Source organism: Erythrolamprus reginae, chromosome 8, assembly GCF_031021105.1.
Source record: "Erythrolamprus reginae isolate rEryReg1 chromosome 8, rEryReg1.hap1, whole genome shotgun sequence".
In the NCBI taxonomy this organism is placed as follows: domain Eukaryota; kingdom Metazoa; phylum Chordata; class Lepidosauria; order Squamata; family Dipsadidae; genus Erythrolamprus; species Erythrolamprus reginae.
Window position 1 is genome coordinate 58,606,724 of NC_091957.1, and position 27,915 is coordinate 58,634,638.

The 27,915-nt window shown below is 61.1% G+C and overlaps 2 protein-coding genes across 2 annotated transcripts; both read left to right on the forward strand.

Moving 5' to 3' along the window:
• The first annotated feature begins 4,946 nt into the window (after positions 1–4,946).
• NLGN3 (neuroligin 3) lies at positions 4,947–19,233 on the forward strand. Its single transcript, XM_070760050.1, is given in 10 exon segments — positions 4,947–5,086; positions 5,088–5,120; positions 5,123–5,384; positions 9,342–9,409; positions 11,090–11,249; positions 12,381–12,557; positions 15,436–15,666; positions 15,669–15,766; positions 15,768–16,225; positions 16,959–19,233. Coding segments are annotated over 10 exon segments (2,403 nt in total). The 5' UTR covers positions 4,947–5,020; the 3' UTR covers positions 17,809–19,233.
• Positions 19,234–22,085: 2,852 nt separating this feature from the next.
• On the forward strand, positions 22,086–27,611 carry LOC139170830 (uncharacterized). Its single transcript, XM_070758351.1, has 9 exons — positions 22,086–22,400; positions 23,063–23,136; positions 23,483–23,577; positions 23,859–23,951; positions 24,379–24,500; positions 25,210–25,318; positions 25,676–25,793; positions 26,275–26,518; positions 26,703–27,611. The coding sequence occupies exons 4-9, from the start codon at positions 23,932–23,934 to the stop codon at positions 26,849–26,851; spliced, it is 762 nt and encodes a 253-aa protein (XP_070614452.1). The 5' UTR covers positions 22,086–22,400; positions 23,063–23,136; positions 23,483–23,577; positions 23,859–23,931; the 3' UTR covers positions 26,852–27,611.
• Positions 27,612–27,915: the final 304 nt, after the last annotated feature.

A 27,915-nucleotide genomic window follows, 5' to 3' on the forward strand; every position in this document is an offset into this window, starting at 1 on the left:
GGCAGCTTTCCTTCCTCCCCCTTTTGGGGAGGGGGGCAGAGCGAGCGCCTGGGTTGCTTCTCTCCCTCCATCCCTTTGCCCTGTGCCGCCTTCTCCGGATGGCCTGGGACTCCATTTGGAGGGCACCACCATGTCCCATAAGGCTTTTCCTGGCTCCGGTCGGAAGCCAGCAAGACTGGTGGCCGAGGCGGGTGGGCCCAAGGCAGCCTGTGGCTCTGCCCGCCCAGCGATGCCGACTTGGAAACATCGCGGGTGAAGTGCTAGGAAAGACGGAGCTATTTTGGTGGGTGATACTATCATCACCGTGTGCAGACAACCGGGGAGGAGCCGACTCCCCTCGTAGACACTCACGGCTGGAGCCACCACGTCTCCGTTTGTGCCCTTGCCCAGCTCGGCCTTTGGAGAGGTTCTCGGGAAAGCAGAAGGGGCAGTTCTGAAAGATCCATTGCGGTGGGTTTAGGATTGAGATACTCAAGGAGGGACCCCCTACTCCTTCCTTCTCTTTGCCTTCTCTCTTTCCCTTCCTTCCTTCCTTCCTTCTCTTCCATCCTTTCTCTTCCTTCCTTCCTTCCTTCTCTTCCATCCTTTCTCTTCCTTCCTTCCTTCCTTCTCTTCCATCCTTTCTCTTCTTTCCTTCCTTCCTTCCTTCCTCCCCGTCGTTAAGGCACTTGATTCCTCCAGGTCCAATCCTCACAGTAGCTCCTTGTCCCTTGCCAAGGTTCCCTCCCCAGAGAAAGCAGGTGGCCCAGCCGTTCCCTTTAACAGATCCCACATGATCTCCACAGTCAGAGGACTTGCTGTGGTCAACAAAGCCAGGAGGAAGCCCACTCTGGGCATCTCTTTGGTCGTCCATCTTAGCACTCCGGCCCTGCGGAGATTCTGTTTTGCTCTCCTGCTCCATATTTCTTCACACGAAGCTGGTATCCGTTTCCTTGCCGTTTCTTGGCTGCTTGGGGGAGGGGGGCTGGGGGGGCTGGGGGGGGCTGGGGGGTACTTCTAGTGCTTCCCCTGCTGGAAACCCATTTAGTGCCTGTGGTCTCTCCCCACCTCCCCATGTTTGGTGGAGCCAATGCCTGAATAAATGGCTTCTCCACAAATGTTTCTCTTGCTGTGTGATTCCAGCCTCATCTTCCCTTCGTCTTTTAACCTCATTTGCTTTTGTGAGAGCTGTGGGGGGGGGGGTCATCTGTGAGCAGCCGTTGAGATGACCTCTCGGAGAGCATGGAACGCGTGTTCGTTTTCCTCGATTCCAGGCAGTTGTGTTGTTTCCCCCCTTTGAGACCTTTTGTTTTCCTCCCTTGTTTGATGCCCTGAGTCTGCACTCGGGGGTCTACGCACCCCTTGCTTTCCTCTCCGTCGGTGGGGGAAACCTATTTACCTTCCCTAACGGTCCAGAAGCGCGTGCATCTCTGTCATGCATGCTTTTTCCATCTCTGCGCATGCGCAGAAGGCTTTGCACATGGGCAGAGGGTTAAAAAAAGAAAATGGCAGCACCCTGGCGGGTGAGTGGAGCCCAGAGGTGGGCTGCAAAGGGGGAAGGGTGAGCTGTGCTTGTCCCCGTGGCTCTGGGTGCTAAGTGGAGTCCAGTGCAATTCTGCTACGGTACCTGGGCAGGTAGAGAAATCACGCATGGACACACAGGTGCACCTGTGGCTGCCCGGGTTGCAGTAGCAGAATTGCGCTGGGGGGCCAAGCACTGGTCAGCGTTCCCCTTAGCAGCCCACCTCTGGCGGAGCCTCGCACTGCTGCTGCTACCAGTTCTCGGAACCCACCGGAGGCCACCACTGCTGGTACCCCCGAACCAGGCTGCACCGCTAGCATTTCACCCTCGGTCCAAGTCTTGTTTATTTATTAATTTGACTTCTATGCCTCCCAATCCCGTGGGACTCAGAGATCTTCCATCCTCCGTCTGTCTCTGACTTTCCTGAGAACTCCTCGGATTTGTTTGTGTGTGTGTGTGTGTGTGTGTGTGTGTGTGTATGTTGCGTTTTCTGCTTTGGTTTGTGCAGAATCTCTGACCTCTTCCTGGAGTTCCCGAAATTCAATTTCACCCCAAGTCCAGAGTTCTGGCTATGTTCTTTCGATGGACCTTCTCTGGGCCGGCAGGGGTCAGCACTTCTCGTGAGACCGGGGGCGCTTTCATTTTCTCCGTCTGCATCTGGAAGGGACACCTTGTACTCCTCGGCCTTCTTTCCTCTTGCACGTCTGCTGATTTCGAGGTCATCCAGCCAGTGAGTCTGGCCACCTCGCTTGCCCTTCTGATGCCCACAGCTGGTGTTGGCAATGGGGTCCCCTCCAAAACTCTGAGCTCATCCAGCCCTGACCTTTCTCTCGCGGCCGGTTCACCCATTCCAGCCTCCCCTGTTACACTCCCCAAATCCTCTTGTTCTTTTTTTAAAAAAAAATATTTATTAAGTTTCTAGAATTCTTTATTGGCCGAGTGTGATTGGACACACAAGGAATTTGTCTTGGTGCAGATGCTCTCAGTGGACATAAGAGACGTTTGTCAAGAATCATGTGGAACAACACTTAATGATTGGCACAGGGGTCAAATAAGCAATGAAGAAACAATCAATATTAATAAAAATCTTAGGATACAAGCAACAAGTAAGGTGATGGGCACATGCACTGTGCACTGTTATATGTTCGTTCTATGTAATTATTCTATAAAATCAATAAAATTTATTTTTTTTAAAAAAAGGATACAAGCAACAAGTTAGTCATACAGTCCTATGTGGGAGGAAATGGGTGGTAGGAATGATGAGAAAAAACTAGTAGTAATAGGAATGCAGACTTAGTAAATAGTTTGACAGTGTGGAGGGAATTATTTGTTTAGCAGAGTGAGGGCGTTCAGGGAAAAACTGTCCTTCTGTCTAGTTGTCTTGGTGTGCAGGGCTCTGTAGCAACGTTTTGAGGGGAGGAGTTGAAACAGTTTGTGTCCAGGACGTGATGGATTCTACATATAAAAATAGAAAGAACAGAAAAAAATTAAAGAAACAAAACACGCAAAGAAAAGAAAGAAAAAAGCAGGAAAAACAAGTGAACATATAAACCTGAACAGCGTATTAAATATATTCAGTTACAGTGGTGTTCTTTGTATGCACATAAATATAGTTTGCTTATCATTGATTAATATTTTCTTTCACTACGTACATATATTTATTTGTTATATAGAAGACATAATTTGTCAACCATATTGTTGACTATCAATATCAAGCGACCAAATATTAAGTATCTGCATCTAGTGTGTGGAATTGTACGTTTGTTTTCTTTAGTTCTGTATATTGTGTTGTATTCATTTTGCATGTCACACTCCCCCAAACCCTCTTGCTCTTCTTGTCTGGTTTATGGGCTGTGGGGGCTCCAGGCTGTTAGGGGGGCCGATCTCTGGTCCTGATCTGATTTCGAAGTCTCGCTAAACTCTAAGACTTGTGGGAGTTGAAGTCCACAATTCTTAGTGGCCAAGTTTCAAGACCTAAATCCATGAGCTTCATTGAGCCTCGGGGGTGGGTGGGGGGGGAGCCTTGATACCCGGCTGTCCCCTTCCATCGTCCGGCTAGAATTGAGGGGCTGACCTCATTGGGGCAGCTCCAGTCTTGCCTCCGCTTTGTGTCCAGAGGAAAATGAATGTGTTGAGAGGATGCTGAGCGAATGGCAAGACTGTTTTTTTAATGGGTTTTTTGGGTTTTTAGACTTTTAATTAATTAATTGTATTCAAGATATTGCATATTGTTTTATTATATGTTGTGAGCTGCCCCGAGTCCTCAGAGTCCAATTAATAAATTAATAAAATCTCTTGACCGGAGCAGCCCTTCGTCCTCAGCCTCGAAACCTGAATGTCCTTGTACTCCGCACCCTTTTATTCACAGCCCCTGCGGGAGGGGGGCCCCTGTACTGGGGGAGGGTGGGGGGGTCCCCCAGCCCTGCAGAGCTCTGCCTGGCCTCTGGCTGCTGAGGGGCTCTGAGCTTGGCCCCCTCCTCTCCTGAGCTTCTGACCAGCCAGGGGGACAATGAGGCAGCCAGCAATTATCTGAGCGCCTCCCAAAGCTTCCTTCGCCACAAACGCGCCTGGCTGACCCTGGCCAAAAAAGAGCTGGACGTAATTCCTGGGAAAGAGCAGCTCTCGTCCCTCGAAGGGGATTTTGTAATTTGGATAATTTTGCAAGCCCCTATTGCAATCAGGGGCTGCTTCTGCCTCCTTGGGTGCGTGGGAGTTCGGGGGGACCCTCCTGTCAGAGCCCAGGATCTCGTCCTGGTGGAAGGGCGAGAGCCACCTGGCATGCGGTCACCCAGGAGAGGAACCAGCAGCAGCCCCCAGAGGCTCTCCAGAAGGGGGAGGGCAGCCGGGCACAAGGAGATTTGGGGGCTGGTGTCACCCAGTTGGGAGTCGGTGGTCCCAGGAAGCCACCAGCCCAGACCGTGGGGCAGTCAGCAATGAGCCCCCCAGGGAACCCCCCCCTCCCCGAGAATCAGACCTGCTCCAATGCTGGACCTGTGGCTTTTTATGTATTTATTTGTGGGGTTAATATTGCTGCCCATTCACCCTCAAGGCGACTGAAGGCGGCTTAGAAAATATAAAGCCACAAAGCGCAAAATATGAGATACCTTTTAAGTTCGCCTCTCTCCCTATGGGGGGGGGCTTCTCAGGTGTGGCTGAGCTTTGCTCCCTCCAGATGCTCCCTGTTAACCTGCTCCTCCCCCCCCCATCTCCTCTTGCAGGGCCCCCTGTCTCCCAAGAGCAGCGCCTGCGCAGAGGAAGAGCTCGTGAGCCGCCTTGGCCCTCGGCTGCCACCTCCGCTCCAGCCTGGCCCCGGACTCCCTCGCTCGGCTGGCCCTGCTTCGAGCCCCCCCCGCGTCTGCTTGAGGCCCGCTCTCCGGCGCTGCCCTCCCCCAAACCATGTGGCAGCCCCTGTGCCCCGCTTCTCCTCCCGCCCTTCTCACCAGCAAGCAAGGGGGCAGCCGGCTGGGGCGCCCACCCTGGCCCTCTGGATCCTGGGCCTGGCCTCGGCCGTGGGGGCGGATGGACAGCCAGGCCTACTCGCCCACCGTCAACACTCACTACGGGAAGCTCCGCGGGGTGCGCGTTGCCCCTGCCCAGCGAGATCCTGGGGCCGGTGGACCCAGTACCCTGGGGGTGCCCTATGCCGCCCCTCCCATCGGGGACAAGCGGTTCCTGCCGCCCGAGCCCCCCCCCCTCCTGGTCGGGCATCCGGAACGCGCACCCCACTTCCCCCCCGGTGTGCCCCGCAGAACATCCACACCGCGGTGCCCGAGATCATGCTCCCCCATCTGGTTCACCTCCAACCTGGACATTGTGGCCACCTACATCCAAGACCCCAACGAGGACTGCCTCTTCCTCAACATCTACATCCCCACCGAGGATGGTGAGTCCCCCCCCCGCTGGGTGCCTGCCGGACACACGCGTGTCGTATGTGTGTGTGCGTGTGCACGTCTGTCTCCTGGCGGTCTGCGCATGCTGCCATCACCTGCTCTCCTCCCGCCGCATGGCTGTCCGTCTGTTCCGCCTCCGTCCGTGGCCCTGACCCTCCTCCCGCCTCTCTCCCCCACACCGGCCCCTCCCCCCGCTCGCCCTCCCCTCCCCCCTCCAGCCCCCATCATCCTCATCCTGGACTGGCAAGGCAGGAGAAGCCTCTGGACAGCTGCAGGACATCCCAGCTGGTTGGGGGGCAGCCGGGGGCCCTAAGTGGCTGTGGGTCGACCCTCCTCCCCACCTCTTCTCTCTCCACCACCACCACTTCCAGGGTTCTGGTGGTCTCTCTGTCTCTCTCTTCCTCTTCCTCACCTCTCCCAGTCCTTGAGCTCAGCCTTAGCAGGGGCCACTCCCCCGGCCGGAGGAGGGTCTGCAGGAGGGGGGCTCTTTGTGGTGAGGCCGAGCCCCTTAACCCTTCCTTTCCAGGGCGCTCCCGGTGGTGGAACTGTAAGTAGCCCCCCTCCCTCCCAAGCCCACTCGGCCTCACCACAAGGGGGTCCCAGCCAAGGGGAGCCTTTGATCTGGCAGCGGCAGCAGCAGCACTGGGGCAGCTGGGCCCCTCCCTCCCGGCAGGGGGGGAGGGAGCTTCACGCTTGACACGCCCCCCCTCCTGCACCCCTTCCCGGCCCCCAGCGAGCAGCTGCTGCTCTGCTCCCCTCTGCCCTCCCGGTGGTCAGCCCCAAGGGGGGGGTTGGGGGGGCTGGGGGGGAGAAGGACGGGTTGCATGCCCCCCCCTCTGCTGGGGCCTTCCTGTTATTTTGTAGTCTTTTATTCATTTTACAGTAAAGCGGATTTCCAAGGAATGTGCCCGAAAACCCAACAAGAAAATATGTAGGAAAGGAGGTAGGTAGCCAGCCGGGGGGGGCTTGGCCGAAGGCCCAGAGAGAGGCAAGTGAGAGAGGGCCTGCCCCACGCCACCACAAGAGGCGGGCGGGGCGGGCAGGGGGCTTTCGGAAGGGCTCCCCGGGAGAGCAGAGCACCCCCGCTCTTGGGGCACAGCTGCCCTGGCCGGCCTCGGCTGACCTATCTCTAGGGAGCAGAGGAGAGAGCCCCCTCCCCAGAGTCTGCCCCACTCCCTCTCGGCAGTGGCCAGGGGGCAGAAGGCTGAGGATGCCCTGCTTCCGGCCAGCTTCTCTGGCCAGTCCAGGCTCGGCTCAGCATAGGAACCCCCCATGTGGTGGGGCCCCCCCTTCCCTGCCCCCGTGGCCCCCTGGGTCCCCAAGCAGACACATGCACACACTGGCCCCCCCCACTGCTCACAGCCCCCCCATCCTGTTCCTCTCTTGAGCTGGACTGCCCTTTGACCCCCTGCCCCCTCGCCCACTGCGGGGCCTGCTCTGCCCCATGGGGTCCTTCTGGAGCTCTGCCCGGTCCCCAGCCTTGCCCCCCCCCCCAGAGCAGGAGTGGAGAGGGGCAGGCAGGGAGCTTCTGCTGGCTCTGCACCCCCCCTGTCCCCCCCCTCACAAAGGGTCTCGGTTCCACCCCAGACGGAGCAGCAGCTTCAGAGGGGGCCACCCCTTGTGCCAAACGGCCCCCCTTAAATCTCTCCTGTTCTTCCTCCCCAAAGGCCCGGGCGTGGAGGTGCCACCGTCCTTTGGAGCTTCTGGACATGCTAACCTCAACCCCCCCCTCCACAAGCTCCCCTCCTGCCATTCCCCCCCCCCCCACTGCCCTGGGCGGCTCTTCTCAAGGCCCCTCCCTGAGCCCCCCCACCCCCCATCATTGCTTTTATATTAAGGGTTTTAAATTCTTCTAACTATTGGATTTAGTACTTCATGTATTGTACTGTTTTTATTGTTGTGAGCCACCCCGAGTCTTCGGAGAGGGGCAGCATACAGATCTAATAAATAATAATAATAATAATAATAATAATAATAATAATAATAATAATAATAATGAATAATAATAATAAACGCCATTCCCAGCCCAGGGGCCAGAACCCAGCAGCATCTCAGCAGGGGCAGTCGAGGGAGGACTAGAATCTGCCTGCGTGCGCCCACGGGGCCTGCCGACAGAGGGTCCGGGCAAGTGGGGCAGACTTCCCCCCGGGTCCTGTCCCTAACGGACGCCAATGTCGCAGGGACGGAGGGTGGGGGGAAGGGCTCAGGCCCCGAGAAGGAGGGGAGGGGGACCCCCGCCCATACCAACAGAGCTCCTTCCCTCTCTGGTTTGCCTCGCGCCTGCCCACTTTCCAGCCCCACCGTCCAGCGGGGGACGTCCACTGCAAGGGAGGCCAGGATAGGGAGGGCTGTTTGGCGGACCCGCTTCTGACCCACTTCCCGAGGCTTGGGGGGCCGTTGTGTCCTGCTGGGGCAGCTGGGGCTCCTTTTCGGCCTCTCAGTCCCTTCCCAGCCGTCCCCTTCCTCGGGCTGCCCCTCCTCCTCCTGCAGACTCTGCCTGGGCTCATCACACGGTCAGTCTACCTGGCAAGAATTTGCATCTCTGCCTAAATCTGATGGGGGGGAGGAGGCACCCCTGTCAGTTGTGGTCCCCCTCCCCCGGACGCCCCTCTTATGCACCAACCGTCTCTGAAGCAGTTCCGACTTATTCGGGTGGGGCGTGGCAGGTTCCCACCAGAGCAGAGGAGTCACCCCTCCCTCCCCCCTCCCCCCTGCCCCCTGGGCTGGCTTGGCTCTGTCGGCCATCTCACGCATGGAAGGCTGCCCCATTGCACGGTGCCCGAGAACCCTCCCTCCGCCCCGGGCTGATCCCTCCAACGCGGCCTTCTCGGCTACCTCCCCCACAGCTTCCCTGCTTTGTCCGGCCTGGGTTGCCCATCTCCAGATGCCCCAAGGCTCCTCCCGGCCCCCCTGTTTGCACCGGGGAGGGAGGGAGGGGGGTCTGGAGGAAGACGGCCGGGTGGATGGGCTGATGCGCCCCATGAGCAGAGGACCAGCGCAGCCTCTCTCTGCCTCGGTTTCCATGGCGACCGAGCGGGCCTGGCATCTGAGCAGCAGCGGCTGGAGACAGGAGCGCTTTGTTCTGCTCTCAGCTGATCCAGGCGGGGGGGGAGGGGGGGAGGGGGTGCCTGCAGGCCTCTCCCCCTCCCCCTCGGGTGGGGCCCTTGGACCCCTCGGAAGGCACAGCTGGGCACCTGCCGGCTCTGCCTGAGATGGGCCCTCTTGGCACCCTGGCCGGAATGCCCGCCCAGGGATCCCGAGAATGAGCGGGCAGCCTTCGCTCTGCCTCCGCATGGGCTGCAGGAGACGTCCGAGGGTCGGCCACCGGGAACCCCCCAACGCATCCTGCAAGTGGCCTCCTGCGCCCCCCTTTTCCCAGGGGGTGGGGGGCAGCCAAGGAGGGAGGCCTGCACCTGATTGGCAGCTGGATCTTGCGTGGCAAAGTTCCTGCTCAGTGAAAAGACCCCAGCCCAACTCCTCCGTCTGCCCCAGGCTGCTGCAAGCCCAGGGGCGGGGGAGGGGCCATCCTGGAGTGGCAGTCATGAGCAGGCACCCCATGGCGGCCCCCAGCTTCCACCCTTTGGCGGCGAGACTGGGATGTCCACCCCAAGGAGGCCGGGGCAACGGTCTGCCTCCCAAGGGCCTTCTCCCTCCGAGGATGCCCCCCACCCCCCCGACCCTCAGGGCCCCTCCGGTGGGTTCCCCCTCCTTCCTCCTCCGCCCTTCTCTCTGGCCCCAGGGAGCCCCTCCCCTTGCCCCAGTGCTGCTGCTGGAGGTCCGAGGGGCGGCCGGAGGCTTAGCAGAGGCCTGAGCCAGGTGACCCCCCCTCCCACCGTCTCTGCAGCCATGCTATGTTTGAATTCTCTTCTGTTTCCTTCCTCCCCCCGTTTTGGTTTCTCCTTTTGGCCCCTTCTTCCTTTTTGTTCGGTCTCCTCGTGTTTGGTCCTCAGGCTCCAGCGCTAAGAAACAGGGCGAGGACTTAGCGGATAATGACGGGGATGAAGACGAAGGTATTTGCGTGCGCCAGGTGGCTGTCGATGCATGGAAGCCCCCTCCTCTCTCTCCCCCCCCTCTCTCTCCCTCGTGCATGCCCTGGTTGCTGCTGCCGCCATTCCAAGAAGCCCCCTCCCCCCTTGCTTGTGTCTCTGTCTCGCCGGGTGCTGAGCGGTCGGATGGGGAGGGGGCCCGGCTGCCCCTCGCCCTGGGTTGCTTGCTGGCCGGGAAGGTGGAGGCCGGGGGCTGCAGGACCCCTCTCGGCTCAGACGCTCTGGGTTCTCCTGGCCTTCCCCCCCCACAGAAGGTCCTGGTGGGCTTGCAGGAAGGGGGTCTCTGGGGGAAGAAAGTGGCACTTGGCATCCCCACCCACCCACCCAAATCCCCCCCCCCCGGTCCAGCCCGGGTCCTCAGCATCCTCCACAGATAGGGGCTGCTTCCTGGCCAGCGTGGGGGCACTGTGGAGGGCAGGCAGGAGGGGCACCAGGGATGTGGCTGCTGGGGGCGCAGGGCAGCGTTGCCCTTCTGCAGCTGGGTGGGATCTGCGGCTGGCCTCCCCTCTGCCAACTTCTGTGCCTGCCGGGGCAGCAGTGTCCTCGCTCCGCTGGCCTCCCCCCGCGCAGAGGCTGCCATTTAATCCTGAGGAAAGCCTTCTGTGTGCCAGGTGCCCGTCAGTTTTGCTTGAAGGGAAAGGTCAAGGTGACCCCTAAGGAAATCCCAGCCAACCTGTGCAAAGAGCCTGGCAGAGAAGCACAAAGAGCTGCCCAGGACCCCCTTCGCAGGAACCTGGATGCCGGCACAGCTGAGCTGGTGGGCACGTCTGGAAGTGGGCGCCACGGCCTCCTAGCCAGGCCGGAGGGGGCAGGAGGTCCTCCTTCTTGCGGTGGAGCATGTGGGAGTTGCGCTCGGTCGTGGCTTATTTGGCCGAGTGCCAATTCTCGTCTGTCCTGGGTGGAAGCGCCCTCAAGTTGGCTGACGTTGCCACGAGGGGCTTCTTGCCGGTTTTCTGCTTATTACCATGTCTGTGCTTCTGATGTCTGTGCAGGGTGGGCAGAGAACCCCCTCTGGGCATCCTTGACAGGGCAGGGCCAAGCGACCCCCCTCTGGCCCGAGGCTCTAGCTCTTCCCAGGAGTGCGAGCGCTGAGCGTGTGTGTGTGGACCCCTGGGGAGCTGCTCCTGCCGCTGCGTTGAAGGCATGGCCAGGTGCTGGGGGGGGCGGCATCAGGGTCCAGGGGCCTTTGCTGGAATCAGCAAGAGAGAAGAAGAGGGGGACCCGGGGTCTGGATCTTGCAGGATGGCTGAGCGCGTCTCTGGTCAAGCAGCAGCTTCTCAGAAGAAAGACAGGGCCGGGCTACTCCCCTGCCCCCCTCCCTCCAGAGTGGATTTTGCCCCAGTCAGTGAAAAGAGTGTTGCTGCGCCCCGACCCTTCCTCCCCCTGGATGGCCGCATGTTTCTAGGGCTCCATGCCAAGCGTTGAATCTCTCTGCCGGCCACTGGACGGTGGGGCCCACGGGAGCGCAAGAGACCCTGGGTGCTCCTGCAAGCCTTTGGGCCCTCTCACATTGCCGGACAGGCTGGAAACCCCCGAGCAGAGCCTAAGGTCCCCTGCTGTGCCTCTTCTCCCCGGGAAGGGCCCAGACAACGCCGGGGTGGGCGCCCATCAGGCCATGCCAGACTCCCGTCTCTAGCTTCTCCCCCTTGCAGACATCCGAGGACAGCGGGGCCAAGCCGGTGATGGTCTACATCCACGGCGGCTCCTACATGGAAGGAACAGGGAACATGATTGACGGCAGCGTGCTGGCCAGCTACGGGAACGTCATCGTCATCACGCTCAACTACCGCGTGGGAGTCCTTGGTATGGAGAGTCTCACCACGGGGTGGCTGTGCCCCATGCCAGTGCGGGGGAGGGACCCTGGCGGACCCTGGGGAGGCTGTGGAGAGCCCCTGTGACTCTTAGCAGCTTGGGGGTGGAGGATCCTGCGGGGAATAGGGACTGGGCCATGTGGGAGCAAGATCCCCAGCTTTGGCACCCCAATTTTTGCACCAGCTCCCCTGAAAGGGCTTCCTTCCCCTCCAGCCTCCGGCCCTCCACTCTCCTTAAGGCCAAGCTGACCCATGGGAAAGCTGCCCTGTGTCCCTGGCTTGGAGTTCCCTTGTGTTTTCCCATTAGGGCCCCGCAGAGAGCAAGTATTGATCTGTGGTTAAATAGTGTAGAATCCCTGTTTACAATCCCATCTCCTCTCTGCACCACTCGGCAAGTACCACCAATGGGCCTCCCCAGAGAGAGTATCTGGTGGCTCTGCTGGGGGGCTGCCAGGCCACCTCCGGAAGCATCGCACTGGATCCTGCAGGGCTTCCCTGGAGCAGAAGGCAGGCCCGGTGAAGCTGGGAAGGGGCCTTGCTCTCCGGCTCCACAGACAAACAAACAGCCCTGCCCTTGGCCACTCTAGCGCCAGGGGGGCCCTTGGCATTCAAGGGTGTGGGTTGTGGCTGCAGCAGCACTTTTCTCGGAGGGATTGGCACCTGGGTCAGGAGCCTAGAAATGACGCACTCGTCTCACCCGCCCGGCCACACGCCACCCTGTTGAAGGTGCCGAGCTGAACTCAATAGGATTCACCCTAGATTCGTTCCAGCTCCTTTCCACATCGGTCCCTTTCTTGGGCTCCCAAACATTTCAAAAACTCGAAACTGCCGAGGGTGTCACTGTCCTGCCGTTAGACAAAGGGGAAATTCCAGAGCCAGTCTAAGAGGACAGAAAGATTGGGAGGGTCCCAGCAACCGTCGGTCGGGGGTGATGGCCTGACCCCACAGGCGGGTTGCCCAGCCCATGAAGGGCACTCAGGGCCGAAGAGGCTGTGGGGAGGGCCCGGGGGCATCTCCCTGCCCTCCTTTGAATGGCAAAAGGCTCCCTCGCGCACGGGGAATGGGGGAGGGGGGTGGAGGCAGTGGCTGGGGAGCAACGCAATGTCCTTTGCCCGCCTGCAGGGTTCCTGAGCAACTGGCGATCAGGCTGCCAAGGGCAACTACGGGCTCTTGGACCAGATCCAGGCTCTGCGCTGGATCAGCGAGAACATCGCCTTCTTTGGCGGAGACCCTCTGCGCATCACCGTCTTCGGGTCAGGCATCGGGGCCTCCTGCGTCAGCCTGCTCACCCTGTCGCACCACTCGGAAGGTAAGAGAGGCCCTGGGGTCTCTCCCAAGACGGACCTCCCTCTCCCCCAAAGTTTTTATCTGCACTCAGGATTATAAGGAGGAAGGCAGGAGTGAAACCCAGCAGGTTCTGACAGGTTCTGGAGAACCGGTAGTGGAACGCTTGAGTAGTCTACGGGACCAGCAAGCACCACCTCTGGCTGGGCCCAGAGTGGGGAGGGAACGGGGACCTTGCAGTATCTTTCCCCTGCCAAGCCCACCAAGCCACGTCCACAGAACTGGTAGTAAAAGAAATTGGATCTCACCACTGGAGGGAGGCGGCAATAATTTCTATTTCAAAATAAACTAACAATTGTAATTCACAAAGACCGCTGGAAAACGGGCAGCAGCCAATGCTTGGGTATCAAAGGAGGTTCTTTGAGGATGGCGGGGGGGTCTTCAAGCGAAGCCCACCTCTGGCTGCTCCGTTTGCCAAGTGGGCTTCAGTGCTTTCTCCAAGGACAGATGTTGTCAGCCCTCAGAAGCTGCAACCGGGTGGCCAGATGTGGCCCAGGGGAGCCCAGCCAGCCTGCGGGAGGAAGTCTGCAAGTTCCTCAAGGGGAGGTGGGGCCCGAGGCCAGGGAGGAGCCGAGACCCCAACCTGCATGAATTAAAACCCCAGCCAAGCAAACCTTGAGCAGTCAGGCCCGCTTTACTCCTCCTGCACCTGAATCCTGGCCAGACCGGCTGATGTCGGGAAGGGTAGTGGCCTCTTTGTAGGTGATGTGGACAAACCCTGCATCTCTGTAGTGTTTTTGAAGGGGCCCAGCTCACTGCCGGGGGTCCCTGCCAGCTCTAGAGTCCATCAAGAGGGAATCTGCAAGCGAAGGACGGTGGCGGCTTCCAGCCCAGTGTCACCGCTGGGACAGTTTTAAGGGCATTGACACTTGTCCCCGTCCCTGCCATCCTCATGGGTGGGGTAGCCCAGCACAGATGCTGTCTTGGGGTGCAGAGGGGGGCCCTGCTTTTTAATTAGCAGCCCTTGCGCGCCCGCTTTGCTGCACAGGCGTTTCCTGCGGCGGCTGAAGAAGCAGCGTGCCTGATACTTCCACGGTGTTTTTTACGGCTCCTGGAGGATGGGAATTAGCCAAGCGAATGTTAATGTTATCAGCCGTTCATAGAGAAGCACAGAAGTCGGGTGGGGCTGCTGCTCGGGCCCACAGGCCTGGCAGGGTTGGGCACACAGCTTCCCAAAGACTTGCAAGGGCCCCGTGGCTCCCTCCTTCCTCTGGGCCCCCCAAAGCTTTCCAGCCGAGGGGCCCTCAGGGGCATGGGCACATTGGCATCAATGTCGGAGAGGCACCAGATTGGGGGAGGCTGCTTTGGGGGGGGTCCCAAAGACACTGAGCAGCTCTCAGGGCCCCAGCTGGCAGCCCCTCCCTCTGTGATACAGCCTGAGGGTTGGAAGCCAAAGGAGTTTGGACACCTTGGTGAGAAGGGGGCCCTCCTGGGGGGGGAGGTTGGGGAAAACAATCTTGGGTGAGGGTCTTCCAAGAGGGAGTGGCCCTGTTGCTTTAAGGGAACCCAAGGGTGGGATGGAGGAAACAATAACACTCCTCCCCTTCCTCCAGTTGTGCAGCAAAGGTGGGTCTCATTTTTTACCTGCAGGTGGAGGGAGGGAAGGAGCTGGTGAGGGAGCTGCTGTCCTCCTGCCCCTCCCTCCCTCCGGCTTCAGCTGCAAAAGCTGCACTTCCTGGCCCTTTTTGTATTCCGGGGAGAAGCCACACGGAAGGAACCTTGGCGCCCGGCCCGGCCTTCCTCTGCCAGCCCCAGGGCCTTTGTGGGCCGGCTTCCTAGGCCCAGCGTCCTCGGCCTCTTGTGTTCCCGCCAGCAAAAAGGCTCCTTTGTGCCCCTGGGGAATGTGCCGTTTGCCAAGCCCACATTGGCACGGAGCGGGGCCCAGCTGGGCAGGAAATGAACTGGGCTGCTCTCTGTGGGACACACAGGGTTAAGTGCCACAGGCTTAACCCCCGCCGTGCCAGCCTCCGATTGCTCCCTCCCCCTCCCATTCCTGCCCAGGGTTCCCAGAGACTGGGTGGGGCAGGAGCATGACCGCTTGGCGGGTGCCCGGCTGGCATGGGGCGGTTGTCAGGGAGGGCAGAACGGGGGGTGGGAAGGCGGTTGCTGGCCTGCTGCAGCCTGGTCTTGGGCGAAGGAGCCGGCATGGCTGGGGGTGAGCTTCCTGTCCCCCCCCGTTGTTGCCCCTTTGCTGGCCTGGCTGCAATAAGAGGGCAGCTGGCAGGCGTTGATGGCCTCCCTTCAGCACAGCTGTCTGGGAACCTCAGTGAAGGGCTGCACACTTTTTTACTACCACATGCTGGGCGTGGCTTACTTTGTGGCTTGCCAGCCATGTGACCAGGTGGGAGTGGCTTGACAATCATGTGGCCAGAGGTGGCTGAAAGGTCATGTGACTGGCTTAAAGGTGGCCAAATTGAGGTCACTCACGTCAAGGGTTTGGTTTAGGGTGCCTGGCCCCTCCTCGCCTCAAAGAAAGACAATTTCCCTCTGTTTACTATTCCTGAACATCCAAAATATGCTATTTAATACTATGCATATATTCCATGTGTGTACATACATACAGTATTACACACAGGCACACAAAAATATACATCATCTGCTATATAAACTGTTTGTGTAGGTACACACACATGCACGCACAACTCTTCTAAAACGATACACATTCAACCTCATTTACTGCAATAGGAAAAACATACTCAGTGCCCAGAAGGGAGGAACAGGGGGAAAAAATCAACAATTTTCGGCCGGTTCTGCATACCTGACCGTACCTGTAGGAGCCCATCGCTGGTCCCGCTCGTGGGTGGCCTGCCCGTTCCTGCCATGCTTATGTTCTCACCCTGCAGGTCTTTTCCAGCGGGCCATCATCCAGAGCGGCTCCGCCCTCTCCAGCTGGGCAGTCAACTACCAGCCAGTGAAGTACACCAGCTTGCTGGCTGACAAAGTGGGCTGCAACGTGCTGGACACGGTGGATATGGTGGACTGCCTGAGGCAGAAGACGGCCAAGGAGCTGGTGGAGCAGGACATCCAGCCAGCCCGCTACCACGTGGCCTTTGGGCCGGTCATCGATGGGGACGTCATCCCGACGACCCCGAGATCTTGATGGAGCAGGGAGAGTTCCTCAACTACGACATCATGCTTGGCGTCAACCAGGGTGAGGGGCTGAAGTTTGTGGAGGGGGGTCGTGGACCCGGAGGATGGTGTCTCAGGCAGCGATTTTGACTACTCTGTCTCCAATTTTGTGGACAACCTCTACGGCTACCCAGAGGGTAAAGACACCCTGCGCGAGACCATCAAATTCATGTACACGGACTGGGCTGACCGGGACAACCCGGAAACACGGCGCAAGACCCTGGTGGCGCTCTTCACCGACCACCAGTGGGTGGAGCCCTCGGTGGTGACCGCCGACCTTCACGCACGCTATGGATCCCCCACATATTTCTACGCTTTTTATCACCACTGCCAGAGCCTCATGAAGCCGCCCTGGTCTGACGCGGCCCACGGGGACGAGGTGCCTTACGTCTTTGGGATACCCATGATTGGCCCCACCGACCTCTTTCCCTGCAACTTCTCCAAGAATGACGTCATGCTCAGTGCCGTCGTCATGACCTACTGGACCAACTTTGCCAAGACTGGGTATGTTGCCCTCCCCCTGACTGGTGGGTTTTGCAGGGTGAATGGGTGGCCTCTCTCAGAGGGTGGAGCCAGTTCGCCCCTCTGCTGGGTGGAACTGGACCCTGACTGGATCAGGGGCGGGCATCACTTACATTCGCCACTGGTTGGGAACTGTGAACGTGCACATGCGTCACTCCTGTGCACACGCAGATCATCCATGATGATGTCCGAGCAGGTGGGCAGAACCTACCACTACCATCGCCACCGGTTCGCCTGATCCAGGGCGAACCGGTCACAACCCACCACTGTTAAGGCCCTTCTGCTCCCAGTATCAGGCTATGGGAGCAAAGCTGTGTCCCCATTGGTGGATTTAGTCCCAGGGTGCTAAGAAAGGAGAGAAGCGAGAGAGAGGGGATTAAACAAATGTGTCTCAGGGGCTCCTCAGACCAGCAGTGTGAGGGCAGTGAAGGTCCCTTCTTTCTGCAGTGCCCCCCAAGGATCGTGACCCTAAGATCTGCTTTCTCCAGCCTACTCCCCTCCAGATGGGTTGGGACTGCAGTTCCCAGAGTTCCCAGCCAGCGTGACTTAGGGAAAGTCCAGCTGTAATCCTTCAGGTTACAGAAACGCCAATCTAGGTCTTTGCCAAGCTAATTATTTGTTCTGACAAGATGAAGAGAGATTGCTGATGGTGTGCTCCCCCCCGCTCTCTCTCCCTCCCTCCCTCCCTTTCTCTCTCTCTCTCCCCCTCTTTCAGGGACCCTAACAAACCAGTGCCCCAGGACACCAAGTTCATCCACACCAAGGCCAACCGCTTTGAGGAAGTCGCCTGGTCCAAATACAATCCCCGTGACCAGCTCTACCTGCACATTGGCCTCAAGCCTCGGGTGCGCGACCACTACCGTGCCACCAAGGTTGCCTTTTGGAAGCATCTGGTCCCCCACCTGTACAACCTGCATGACATGTTCCACTACACCTCCACCACCACCAAGGTGCCGCCCCCTGACACCACCCAGAATTCACACATGGCACGCCGTCCCAATGGGAAGGCCTGGAGCACCAAGCGGCCGGCCATCTCCACTGCCTACACCAGCGAGGGTTCACAGGAGAAGTGGAACCCTGAGCAAGACGGGGCAGGCACGCTCCTGGTGGAGAACCCCCGAGATTATTCCACCGAGCTGAGTGTCACGATTGCCGTGGGGGCCTCCCTCCTCTTCCTCAACGTCCTGGCCTTCGCAGCACTCTACTACCGCAAGGACAAGCGGCGGCAGGACACCCACCGCCAGCCCAGCCCTCAGCACGCTCCTGCCACCAACGACATCGGGCACACCCCGGAAGAGGAGATTCCCTCCCTGCAGACCAACCAGTCCCACCATGGAGACCGCGAGGCAGTGCCGACCCACGACGCCCTCCGCCTCACCGCCTTGCCCGACTACACGCTCACACTGCGCCGCTCGCCCGACGACATTCCACTCATGACGCCCAACACCATCACCATGATCCCCAACTCCCTGGTGGGGCTGCAGACCCTGCACCCCTACAACACCTTTGCTGCCAGCTTCAGCAGTACGGGGCTCCCTCACTCACACTCCACCACCCGGGTATAGCCGCCATGCACACGCTCCACCTCACTGGACCTCGGGCCACGGGCTCCGTCATGGCAACTCTCTTGGCTCGCAGTATCAAGTGCTTTGCTCTCCTCATCTCCAGAGCAGCCGAGGCTCCACGGGGTCCGGCAGAGAAGGCCAGGCCCCCCCGGGCTGCCCTGAGCAAACCCTTCGTGCTCCCAGGTCCAGCTGGCACTGCCAAGGAAGTCCAGGACAGCCCCCGGCCTCCTGGAACAACTGTGGGGGACTCTGCCGGGCACCCCCTAGTGGACACTCTTGGAACAGAGCTTTGCCAGTCTCTCTCCGCCAGCCCAGAGCCCCCGAGAATGGCTCCCACAAGCTCCACTGCCACCTTGTGGTGGGAGACGGTTGGCGCGTCCTGGAGCTCTTGGACAGGTGCCACGTGGGGGTTGGGGGTGTTTCTAAGCCCCACAGTGGACTCTGGACCCCTTTCCCCTCCGGCCTTGATGCTGGGAGTCCCTGCCTGGTGCCCGGGCTCCATATCACACTTTCCATGTTGCGGAGATTCCGTCCGTCTGTCTGTTTCTTTCCGAAAGACGTTTTCTAAGCAGATCTTTAGTTCTTTAAACACTAACGGAGACACCGTGTTTTGTCCTTTGTAAAGATTTTAAACTAAGTGTTCTTGATACAGCCAATTAGACACGCGCGTCACCTGGGCGAGCACATCCCGCCCATCCCTCCCCCTCCAGCCGCATCTGTGCCAAAATATGAAACCAGCAGGCTTCCCTGGGGGGGGGCAGCGGCCCAGAGCAGACCACGACGAGCAGGCCATTTTGTACTTTTGATACGCCCTCCCCAGCCATCTCGTGTGTCCGGTGGCCGATCTGTGCTCCTGGGGGCCAGCCGCCGCCTCCCTCCTGCCCTCTGCCCTGGTCGGCCGCATCGGGCGCCTCAGCCTCCTGCCAGCCCACCGCCTGACCTGCCCTCCAACTCACGGCTGCCCCTCTGCTGGCTGGAGAGGGAGGGGGGAGGGTGTGGCCGGACGCAGTGGGGCGGAGAGGGGCTTGCCCAGGTGTGTCTGGCTGCCTGGCCCAGGAGTGGGGCTGCCACTTGACGGAAACCCTGCAGGGGCAGCCTGGGGATGTGCCACGCTTGAGTGTAGGGCCTGGGGGTTGGGGGGGAAGGGGGCCGGCAGCTAGCCCTGCTCCATGGAAGTCTGGCCGGCAGGGAGGCCCCCCAGGTGGTCAGCAGCCCTTGTCAGACGGCCAGGAGAGGAGCCTGAGGGGGGAGGGCACGTGGGGGAGAGGGGGGCTGCAAGCAACTGGGGCAGCTGGGAGTGGGTCTGCTGCTTGGGTCTCCTCCGCCCATCACCAGCCTGCTCCTTGCTGGGGGGGGGGGTGGAGGGGGGGATTTATCTTGGAGCAGAGGAAGGGGAGACTCCCAATAAACTGGAACAGATATTTTTAGCTCCTGGCTGTGCTGTCTCTTCTTTGGGGTCATGTGGGTTGGGGGTGGGTGGGAGGGGGTCACTTTGCCAAGCTGCCCCTCCCTCCGGGCTCAGGTTAGATTGACAGGCCAGAAAGCAGGCAGTGGGGGGAGGGGGGAATTGAAGCCCCACCCCTCCCACCCTTTCCCAGCCCCCCCGCAGGCCCTTGCAGAGGGTTCCTGAGGCCTTTGGGGGTACGAGTGGCAGAGACCCCCCCTCTTCCACCGCCCCCCCACTAGTGCAGCCCTTAGCTCTGCCTGCCCTCCCTTCATTGGTGAAGAGGGGGGAAGGCCACCCGAGGGGGGGGGCAGAAGCCAGTGGGGAGGACCACAGCGGGTGTGTCTTGCCCAGCATCCTGGGAGGGGGGGTGTCCTATCACACACACACACACACACACACACACACACACACACACACAGAGTGACCTGCCCCTTCCCTTCTCTCCCTTGCTGGATGGTAGTTCTGGTGGTGTTTCCATGGCAACCGAAAAGCCTTTTGCACCCAGGCACCTGTGGTGGGCTGAGGAGGTATGTGGGTGGGGGTAGGCACCTGTGTGGGCGGGGCTAGCTGAGACCCCACTCCTGCATCAGGATGTGTGTGTGTATGGGGGGGATCTGGCCCAGCGTCCAAAGGGGCTGCGCAGGAGCCATTCCGGAGCCTTCCGTATCTCCCCCACTCGGGCCAGTCCGGCCTCTGTGGTCGGGGGTGGGGGGCTCCATGAGACGTTTGCAAATGCCAAATGGGGCCCTTCCATTTCTGAAAGGGGTTTGCACGCTGATCGGTCCCTGGACCCCCCAGGCATAGCAAGAGCCACCAGGAGGAGACCCTGCTCAGCCCATAGGAGGCCCACCTCCCTCAGCCGCATGGGGGGAGACCCCCGGGGCCTCCCCCCCTCTGCACTGCTTCCGCCCCCCAGACCTCCTCTCCAAGCAGCCCCGGGCTGAGAAGGGATTCTTGACCCAGCCGCCTCCTCTCTGGCAGTCCGGCTAGGCTGCCCCTGCCTTCCATGGCCCCCTTCTTGGGGATTCCCTTAAGCCCCCCCCCCCCACTCACCCCAGTTCCTCCCCTTTTAGCAGTGCTAAAGTCCCAGCTTCTGTAGAATGTCGCCTGGCAGGGCCTAGGGGAAGAGCCCCTTCTGTGGTGGCCCCGGCCCTCAGGAACAAACTCCCTCCGGAGATCCATACCGCCCCCTCCCTCCTGGTCCTTCGTAAAGCTCTATAGAGCCACCTCTGCTGGCGGGTGTGGGGGCCAATATTATGAACACCTGAATGGGATGAACGTGTATGTCTGCGTCTATGTCAGTCTTTTAAAGTAAATTAGATTTATTTTATGTATTGTTGTATTTATAATATTGTTCGCCGCCCTGAGTCACTGTGAGAAGAGCAGCATAGAAGTAAATGCGCAGAAGCAAAGGAGCGGCCCCTGCCACACCGCGGAGGGAGCCAATTTGGGGGCACGACGGGCCTGGAGGTTCCGGCCACTCAGGCTGCCAAGTTACTGCAGGTTCTATAGAACTGGTTGGAACCAGCAGGAACCCATCTCTGTGTCCCCCCCCCCCCAGGCTGAAAGGGGCCTGGGTCAAAGGGGCTGGGGTCTTGCTCCTCAAGAGCGGCAGCAGAGAGCCCATGTGAGCCCCCTCCCCGTCCCCCTCCGGCTGCCCCGACCCCCCTGCTCCAGGGCCAAATGGTCCCTCCTGGTCCTTCTTCCTGCAGCTGGACAGGGGCTCCACTCTGGAGGGTGACGGAGGCTGGACACTAGCCCGGCCGGAGCTGATGGGCTGCCCATTCCCAGCTCAGGATGACCAGCAAGGCTCCCCCCCCCCCTGTGGCCCCCACACCACAAAGCATCTCCCCCCCTTCAGCCGGTCTGCAGACAAATAGAGGGGGGGCAGGGGGCCAACACGCAGGGCGGGCGAGCAGGCAGCCAGTGGGGATTCTTCTCCATGGCAACCCCGGCGTTTGCAGAAGGCTGCTCCCAGCCCCCTCCTCCCCAAGCCTTCTGCAGGGTGTGTGTGTGTGTGTGTGTCAGTGTGTGTACCTGCAGGGGCTGTCTATGCAGCATCGCCTCCCCCCAAATCGGTTCACAAACTTTCCTTGTCTCCACTGGGGGTGGGGGGGACAGCCAGTGTTTTCTCCCACCGTTTCAGGCCAGAGTTGTGGGCAGCCTGAATGGGGGGGGCAGAAGGGGGAAGGGAGGAGCACAAAACATGGGCACAACACACGCGCACACACACAGCACAGTGCCCCCCCCCCGCCGATTAACCTGCCCTTCAGCTGGGCTCCCTCTGCAGAACTCGGGGTCACCTTGTTTGCCAAGAGAGGAGGGGGGGGGCTCTTTCCTCTCACAGCACCTGGAACAGACGGGCAGCTGTGGCTGCAGGAGGTGGCGGTGGGAGGGAGCCACGGATGGATGGGGCACGTGGGGAGGGGGCTCCCCATGCCAAGGGGGGGGGGTTTGCATCCCGCCCCTTCCTCTCCCAGCCGGGATTAAGGCAGGACGCAGGCAGGCAATTTGGCCTGTGGAGGGGGGGGGCTGAGTGCCCAGCAAGCAGCCAGTTTTGCAGGGAGGGAGGGTGATGCTGGGGAAGGGAGGGAGGGAGGGAGGGGGAAAAAGAGGGGGGAGGAGAGGGTGTGGAATAGAGGGAGGGAGAGGGGGAGAAAGAGAGGGGGGAGGGAGGGGGAGGAAGAGAGAGACAGACTGACTGAAACAAATGAACCAAGGCAGGTCCATCCTCCCCCCTTTGAAGCCCCCCCCCTGAGCAGCTCCTGGGGGGCCGAGAGGTGGGAGGGAGGGGCAGGGCGGGGCTGGCAGGCTTTCCTTCTTCTAAGCAGAGCGCCCCCTCCCCTTCTGCCTTCCATCCTCAGGGCTGGGGCGTGCTGAGCTCCAAATGAGGCGGGGGGGGGGGGAGAGACTCACCCTAACCCCCTGGCCCCCCTCTGACCGCCTCCAATCCCCCCCCTCCCAAGCCCCACGCGCCCAGCCCGCCCGCCTGCGCCTTTGCCCCAGGTCCCGTGCAGGAGGCCGTCGGGGCCGTCGGAGCCCTCTGCCCCCCGGGGGAGCTGGCAGGGCGTCCAGAGGGGCCGGGCGGCCGTGGGCGGTGGGGCCTGGGTTGGAAGCATCGAGAGACGCCAGTCCCGCGCTCCAGGTCAGCGGACGGAGGCTGCTCGGGGGTCGGGCGGAGGCCGGAACCTGCCAGGCCACGCCCTTCCCGCTGGGGCTCCTTGGCTCCCGGGACGCCAACTCCCATCAGCCGCGGGCGGCGGTCCCTTCAAAAGAGGCGGCCCAAGCCCGTGCAGAGCGCCCCCCCCCCCCGCCATGGCCTCCCCGCGCGCGCTGGGCTGGTGCTGCGGCCGTCGGGCGGCGGGGCTGAGGCGGCTCTCCCGGCAGCTGCCCGCCTGGCCCGGACTGGCCCTGGGCAGCGCCGCGCTGGGACTGGGGGCGGCCGCGCTGCTGCTCGCGCTCCGACGGCGCCCACGCCACCGCTGCGGCGGCTCTTGCCGGGTCTCCGCCGGGCCGGGCTGGGCTGCGGGCCGGGCGCTCCGGGCAGCCGCGCTCCTGGGCAGCTTCCTGGGCACGGCGGGTGAGAGCCCCCCCCGGAAGGGCAGGAAGAGCGGCGGCGGCGGGGGCGGAGGTCTCCGGCCCAAGTGGCGCCTCTGCTGCAGCTCGGGGCCCGGCGGGGTCAGGCGGAGGGAGGCGTCGCTTTAACCACGTTTAGTGAATTCCCTGTAAAAGAAGCCAGTGTGACGCTTGTTCCTTAGCGCCCCCCCCCCCCCGCCTGGCCAGGATGCTGACCGTCTCCTCCCGCAGGGCTGCTGGGCCGCTCTCTGCTCTGGCTGGCTGCTCCCGCGGGCTCCCTGCCCCCCCTCTGCCGCCTGGTCGTGGTAGGTGGTGCTCAGCGGAGGGGCCTGGCTGGGGCTTCCGCCTCCACGAAGGGGGGCTGAGACCCCGCCCCCGACTCCCCCTCCCACTTGGTCCAGCCCCTGGAAGGATGCCCCTGGAAGGATCCCCCCCACGCCCCCTGTGGCTCTCTCGCCAGGGGCCTTCTGCTCCTGAGGGGTCCCCCTCCCACAGCCACGACCCCCCCCCCATTGCAAGGCCAGCCTCCTCCTCCACCTCCTAAGCCAAGCAAAAGGGGAGAGCAGCACTGATTTTCTGCCTGCCCCAAAGGACCAGAGCTGCTCCCTCCCCCTCTGCCAGCCCCCCTGACACCCCCTTCTCTCCCTCCAGGTGTGGGTGCAGTTTGGCTTCTCCTCCCACTTCTGGGCTCTCTTCTGCTACTCCCTGGAAGCCGCCCTCCTGCTACAGAACCCCTCCAGCCACAGGTAGGGAGCCCCCCCCATTGGAGCTCTGCAGGGCCCCCCCCCCTGGCCACCTCACCTGGAAGGGCTCAGGTGATGCCACTCGGGCTCCCTGGCTGTCCTTGCACTATGTTTTGGCTGTGTGTGTGTGTGTGTGTGTGTGTGTGTGCATTTGGCCACTTGCAGGGAGCCCCCCCCCCCTCTGAGCCCCCGTTTCCTGCCACACCTCCCCCCCCAAGGCGGAAGCTGACCAGTTGCCTCCCAGTGACCAGCCGGGGCGACTCTCTCTCCCTCTTGCTGACCAGGTCCCTGACTCCCTACGGCCTCCTCTGCTGGGGTCTGCCAGCCGTCCAGGCCCTCCTTGGCCTCCTGCTCCTGATGAAGCCGGGGGACGTGGAGTAAGCGCCCCCCCTTCACCCCCCCAAATGCACCTCTTCCGAAGGCGCCCCCGGGAGGGGAAGGGGGCCCAATGGGGGGCTGAGCAGGAGGGTCCAGTGAGTGAGGGGGGGATGGGCTGATGCGCCCCAAGACCAGAGGGACCCCTTCCCCCCCGGGGTCTGCCCTCTTCCCATCTGCTGCCACTGGAGCTGAACCCTGTCCAGCACCTCTGGACTGCCGCCCAGTGGCCAACAGCTGGAGTGTCTTGCTTGCCTCCAGTTTCCGCTGCTGCTTCATGACTTGAGGGGACCCCCTCCCACCCCCCTCTTCACGCCCCTCCTGCCAGAGTCCAGGGGCCTGGAGGGATGGGGAGCCTGAGGGCGAAGAGAAGGGGGCCCTGGGGGGGGTGTTGGCTGTTAATTGGTGGTGCTGCTCCTCTCGCCCCAGCTGCAGCTCCCCCCACGGACTGGCCTGGATGCTGGACACTGTGTGTTACGCCTCCAGCTTTGTGCCGCTGGCCTTGGTCTTTCTGGGAAGCCCCGTGCTCTTCTACAAAGCCCTCAGGGCAGGTACGCCACACCGAGGGTCCCCAGTAGGGGAGGTCGGCTGCCTTCAACACCCAAAGAGCCACAAAGGTCCGGACCGGAAGCTCCCTGTTCAACTCTGCAGCCAACCGGACGTCCACTCTTCCCCCCCCCATAGAGTCTCCTCTAGCGCAGCGTCCTTTTCGCTCTGCCCGTCCCAACCAAAGCCCCTTCTATTGGGGAGCAACAGCTACAGGGAGCCGCAGCAGAGGGGCGAAAGGGCCGCAGGTGGCTGACTCCGGACTTAACCAGTTTTATCTGCCAAACCGTGATAAAAATAACCAGGACTCTGCTCTCTGGCGGCCCCACCAGCCGTGTCCTCCATCATCAGACGTCTAATCGAGCAGCTCCTCTGATTGGCTGAGGGAAGAAGTGGGATGGGGGCCCATTTCAGGCTGGGACAGGAGCAGCCCTAAAGATCGGCCCCTCAGCCCTTCCAGGGCAGTGAAAGGAAAGGGGCTCTGGGGTTTTCCACCAAAGAGAGACCCCCGACAGAGGGTGCAACACCAGGCCTGAGTTGCAGCGGGCCCTCCTTGGCCGCTTGCAGGGTGGAGGGCCAGGCAGGCACCGGGTGCTCCCTGGGTCCCGCGTGGGCAGAGCGTTCGCCTCTGTCAGGGGCACCTGGGCAGCGACAGAGCCCCGTGGGGCCCAGGAGGGTGCTGAGCTTGGGCGGCCTTTCCCCCCCCCCCCACAGTGCCAGCTCTGCTGCGGAGGGGCTGCGGGATGCAGGCGGCTGGAGAATGGCGCCAACAGCAGGAGCTTCGCAGGAGGTTCACCAGCGTCATGGTGGTCTTTGCTGCTTGGTACGATCCCTCTGCCCTTCGGGAGGCAGCCTCTTCGGGCAGCCTGCGCCCAGACCCTTGGGGCCCTGCTGGGATGGGGGGGCAATGCAGAGCCCTCCTGTGGGGAGTGCAAAGGGTCTCTCGGTGGGGCCGCGGAGGTGGTCAGCAGCCGCCTCTGTGGCCCAGGAAGGGGCACCTGGGGCTTTCCCCCTGGCTGGGAGCTTTTGTTGACCAGCAGGTTCAAAATAAAGAACCCACCAGCCCCCAGCCCTTCAGGGGGCCTGGCGTTTGCGAGAGCCCCCCAGGAGGACCTTCTGTGGGGCGGCCAGGCCCCAAATGAAGAGGGATGTGATTCATGGACGCTCTTTTCTTTTCCAGCTGGCTGGCCAATGTCCTGCACGAGCTGCTGTGGCTGCTGCTGGAATGGGAGCCCTTGGGGCGAGGGGGCACCGGGCAGCTGCTCCGTGGGGCAGCCCTCAGCTGCTGGGCAGTGATGGTGGGTGAGGGGGATGTGTCCCGTGGGAGCATGAGCCGGGCCTGCGGGACCTCCCAAGGGCATCATTCTGCAACCCCCCGCCCTGCCCAGAAGGGCTGCCTGGTGTTCCAGAGAGGTCCGTCTCTTTGGGGCAGGGGTCTTGAAACTGGGCAACCTTAAGATGCGTGGACATCTGGGCGTTGGAGCCTTTTCAAGCCTGGCCCCCCTCCTTTGGACTCTGCTCTGCAGTCGAGGCAGCTGAGCCCCAGGAGGAGGAAGTGGGGAGGGTCTCCTGGGCATTTGGCCCTCTCGCCACTCTTGGGACGCGGGGGAGGGGGCTCAGTCTTCCCAAGCTTTTCTCCTCTCTGCGGAATTCGAATGGATCGGTCAAGAGGCTGGGAAATAGGTTGGCCAAGCCAGTGAGCCAAGCTGCAGAGCAGGAAGGGGAAGCAGTCAGCGGTTCTGTCTCTTGGGGGTCTTTTTTTATTGCTCCCCTTCCCAGGTTATCCTCAACCCTCTTTCTGGAGCCCTGCTGGTCCTGGCATTTTCATCCTGGAAAAGCAGGTGGTGCACCAGGAAACAGGCGCCCATCTGGAAGCCCCCTGTGGAAGGCCCAGAGGCCGGCCTAAAGGAGAGTGGCCCCCTCTCAGGCCCTGCCCTGGAGCCAGCCTTAGGTTGCCGGATTGAGCCGGGGGCTCTTGAGGTGTCCAGCCTCTTGGTCTCCTTTGGGAGCAGCACTTCGCTGGGTGAGTGGACTGGGCTGCGTCCAGCCCTGCTGATGCTGGGGGGGGCTGAGTGGTGGGAGTAGGAGGGGCAGACAAGGCACCGACGGCAGAGGGATCCAGCCTTCCTGGGGAGGGGGCTTTTTTCTAGGAACCCTCCTTTCCTGCGCCCAGGTCCCTCATGGAGCCCCCCCTTTCCTCCTCCCAGACTTCCTCTGCGAGAGGGCTGCGGACGGCCCCCCCCAGCCTCAGAGCCAACATGAGCAAAGCTGCCAGGAAGACCCCACCCCCCCCACTGACCAGCTGCTGCTGCTGCTCCAAGGAGGGAACCTGGGCTGGGTCTGCCAGGGGGGGTGAAGGGTGCGGCACCCCACCCGCCTGGCCAGTTGCCCCCATCCATGGAGGGACTGCCACCCCCATCTCTTCGGGGGTCCAGGCAGGGGACCCGAGCCTTTGGAAGAGGCCGGGGCCCAGCCGTGTCCAGAGCAGAGCCCCCTCCGATGAAGAAGCTGCATAGGGGGGAGAAAGGGGGGGTGGGAAAGAACCGGAGGGTCGAATTTGGAAAGGCCGGCTTCCTTGACACGCTGACCCGCAACCCAATTTAAGTCTGGCATGGGTGAAGCCGGGGGTGGGGGGTGGGTGCTTCCCTCCACCAGCCTTCAGCTCCCCAGGCTCAGTGGGGCCTGCAGAGACCTAGACCGATGAGCAGAAGCTGGCAAAGGAAACACAAAGGTGCATTAAATAAATGGTGGTCAAGAAACAAGGAGCGAGTGTCTTTGGCCTGCTGGTGGAGGGAGGCTGGCCGGGGAGCCAGCCCACAATGGAGCAGCTCAATGGATGACCAGAGACTGGGCTTGGGTGTCCACAGCAAATGAAGAGCTCTTTCCAGGGGAAGGTTTTTCTGAAGAACAACAAACTCGAAGAACACGTTAATTTTTAACTCTGGAAAGTTTAGTTGACCTGCCAGCAGAAACTCCGAACATTGGAACAATTCAGAACAATGGATCTTCTGGTAAAAGTTTGCAAAGGGCTGATAAAAATCTCTCTGCTCAGGGACCAGCAGTGCTTCGGTCCACGCAACAGTAAGAGATACTACAATAAAATGATAGAAACGCAATGAGTGTAAATGGAACCTTTTTTAAAAAAACCTGAAGAAGGGCCCCCCTGTGCAGTCTGTAATCCTCCCAAAGGCAGTTGGCCCCCCACCTTCTGCCTGACCCCTTCTCTCACCCAAGTGACCACTGAATGTAGCAGCCATGGGATAAGAGGCCAGGTCCCCTCTGGATTTGGGGAATGGGCCAGGAGTAGGATCGCAGTGCAAAAATAAAACACAATACTGGCAAACTTTGCAATGATGGTGTTTCCCCATAGACCCCAGACCTATTTAAGCTTAGCTGGAGAGGGTGAAGAATCAGCTGAGA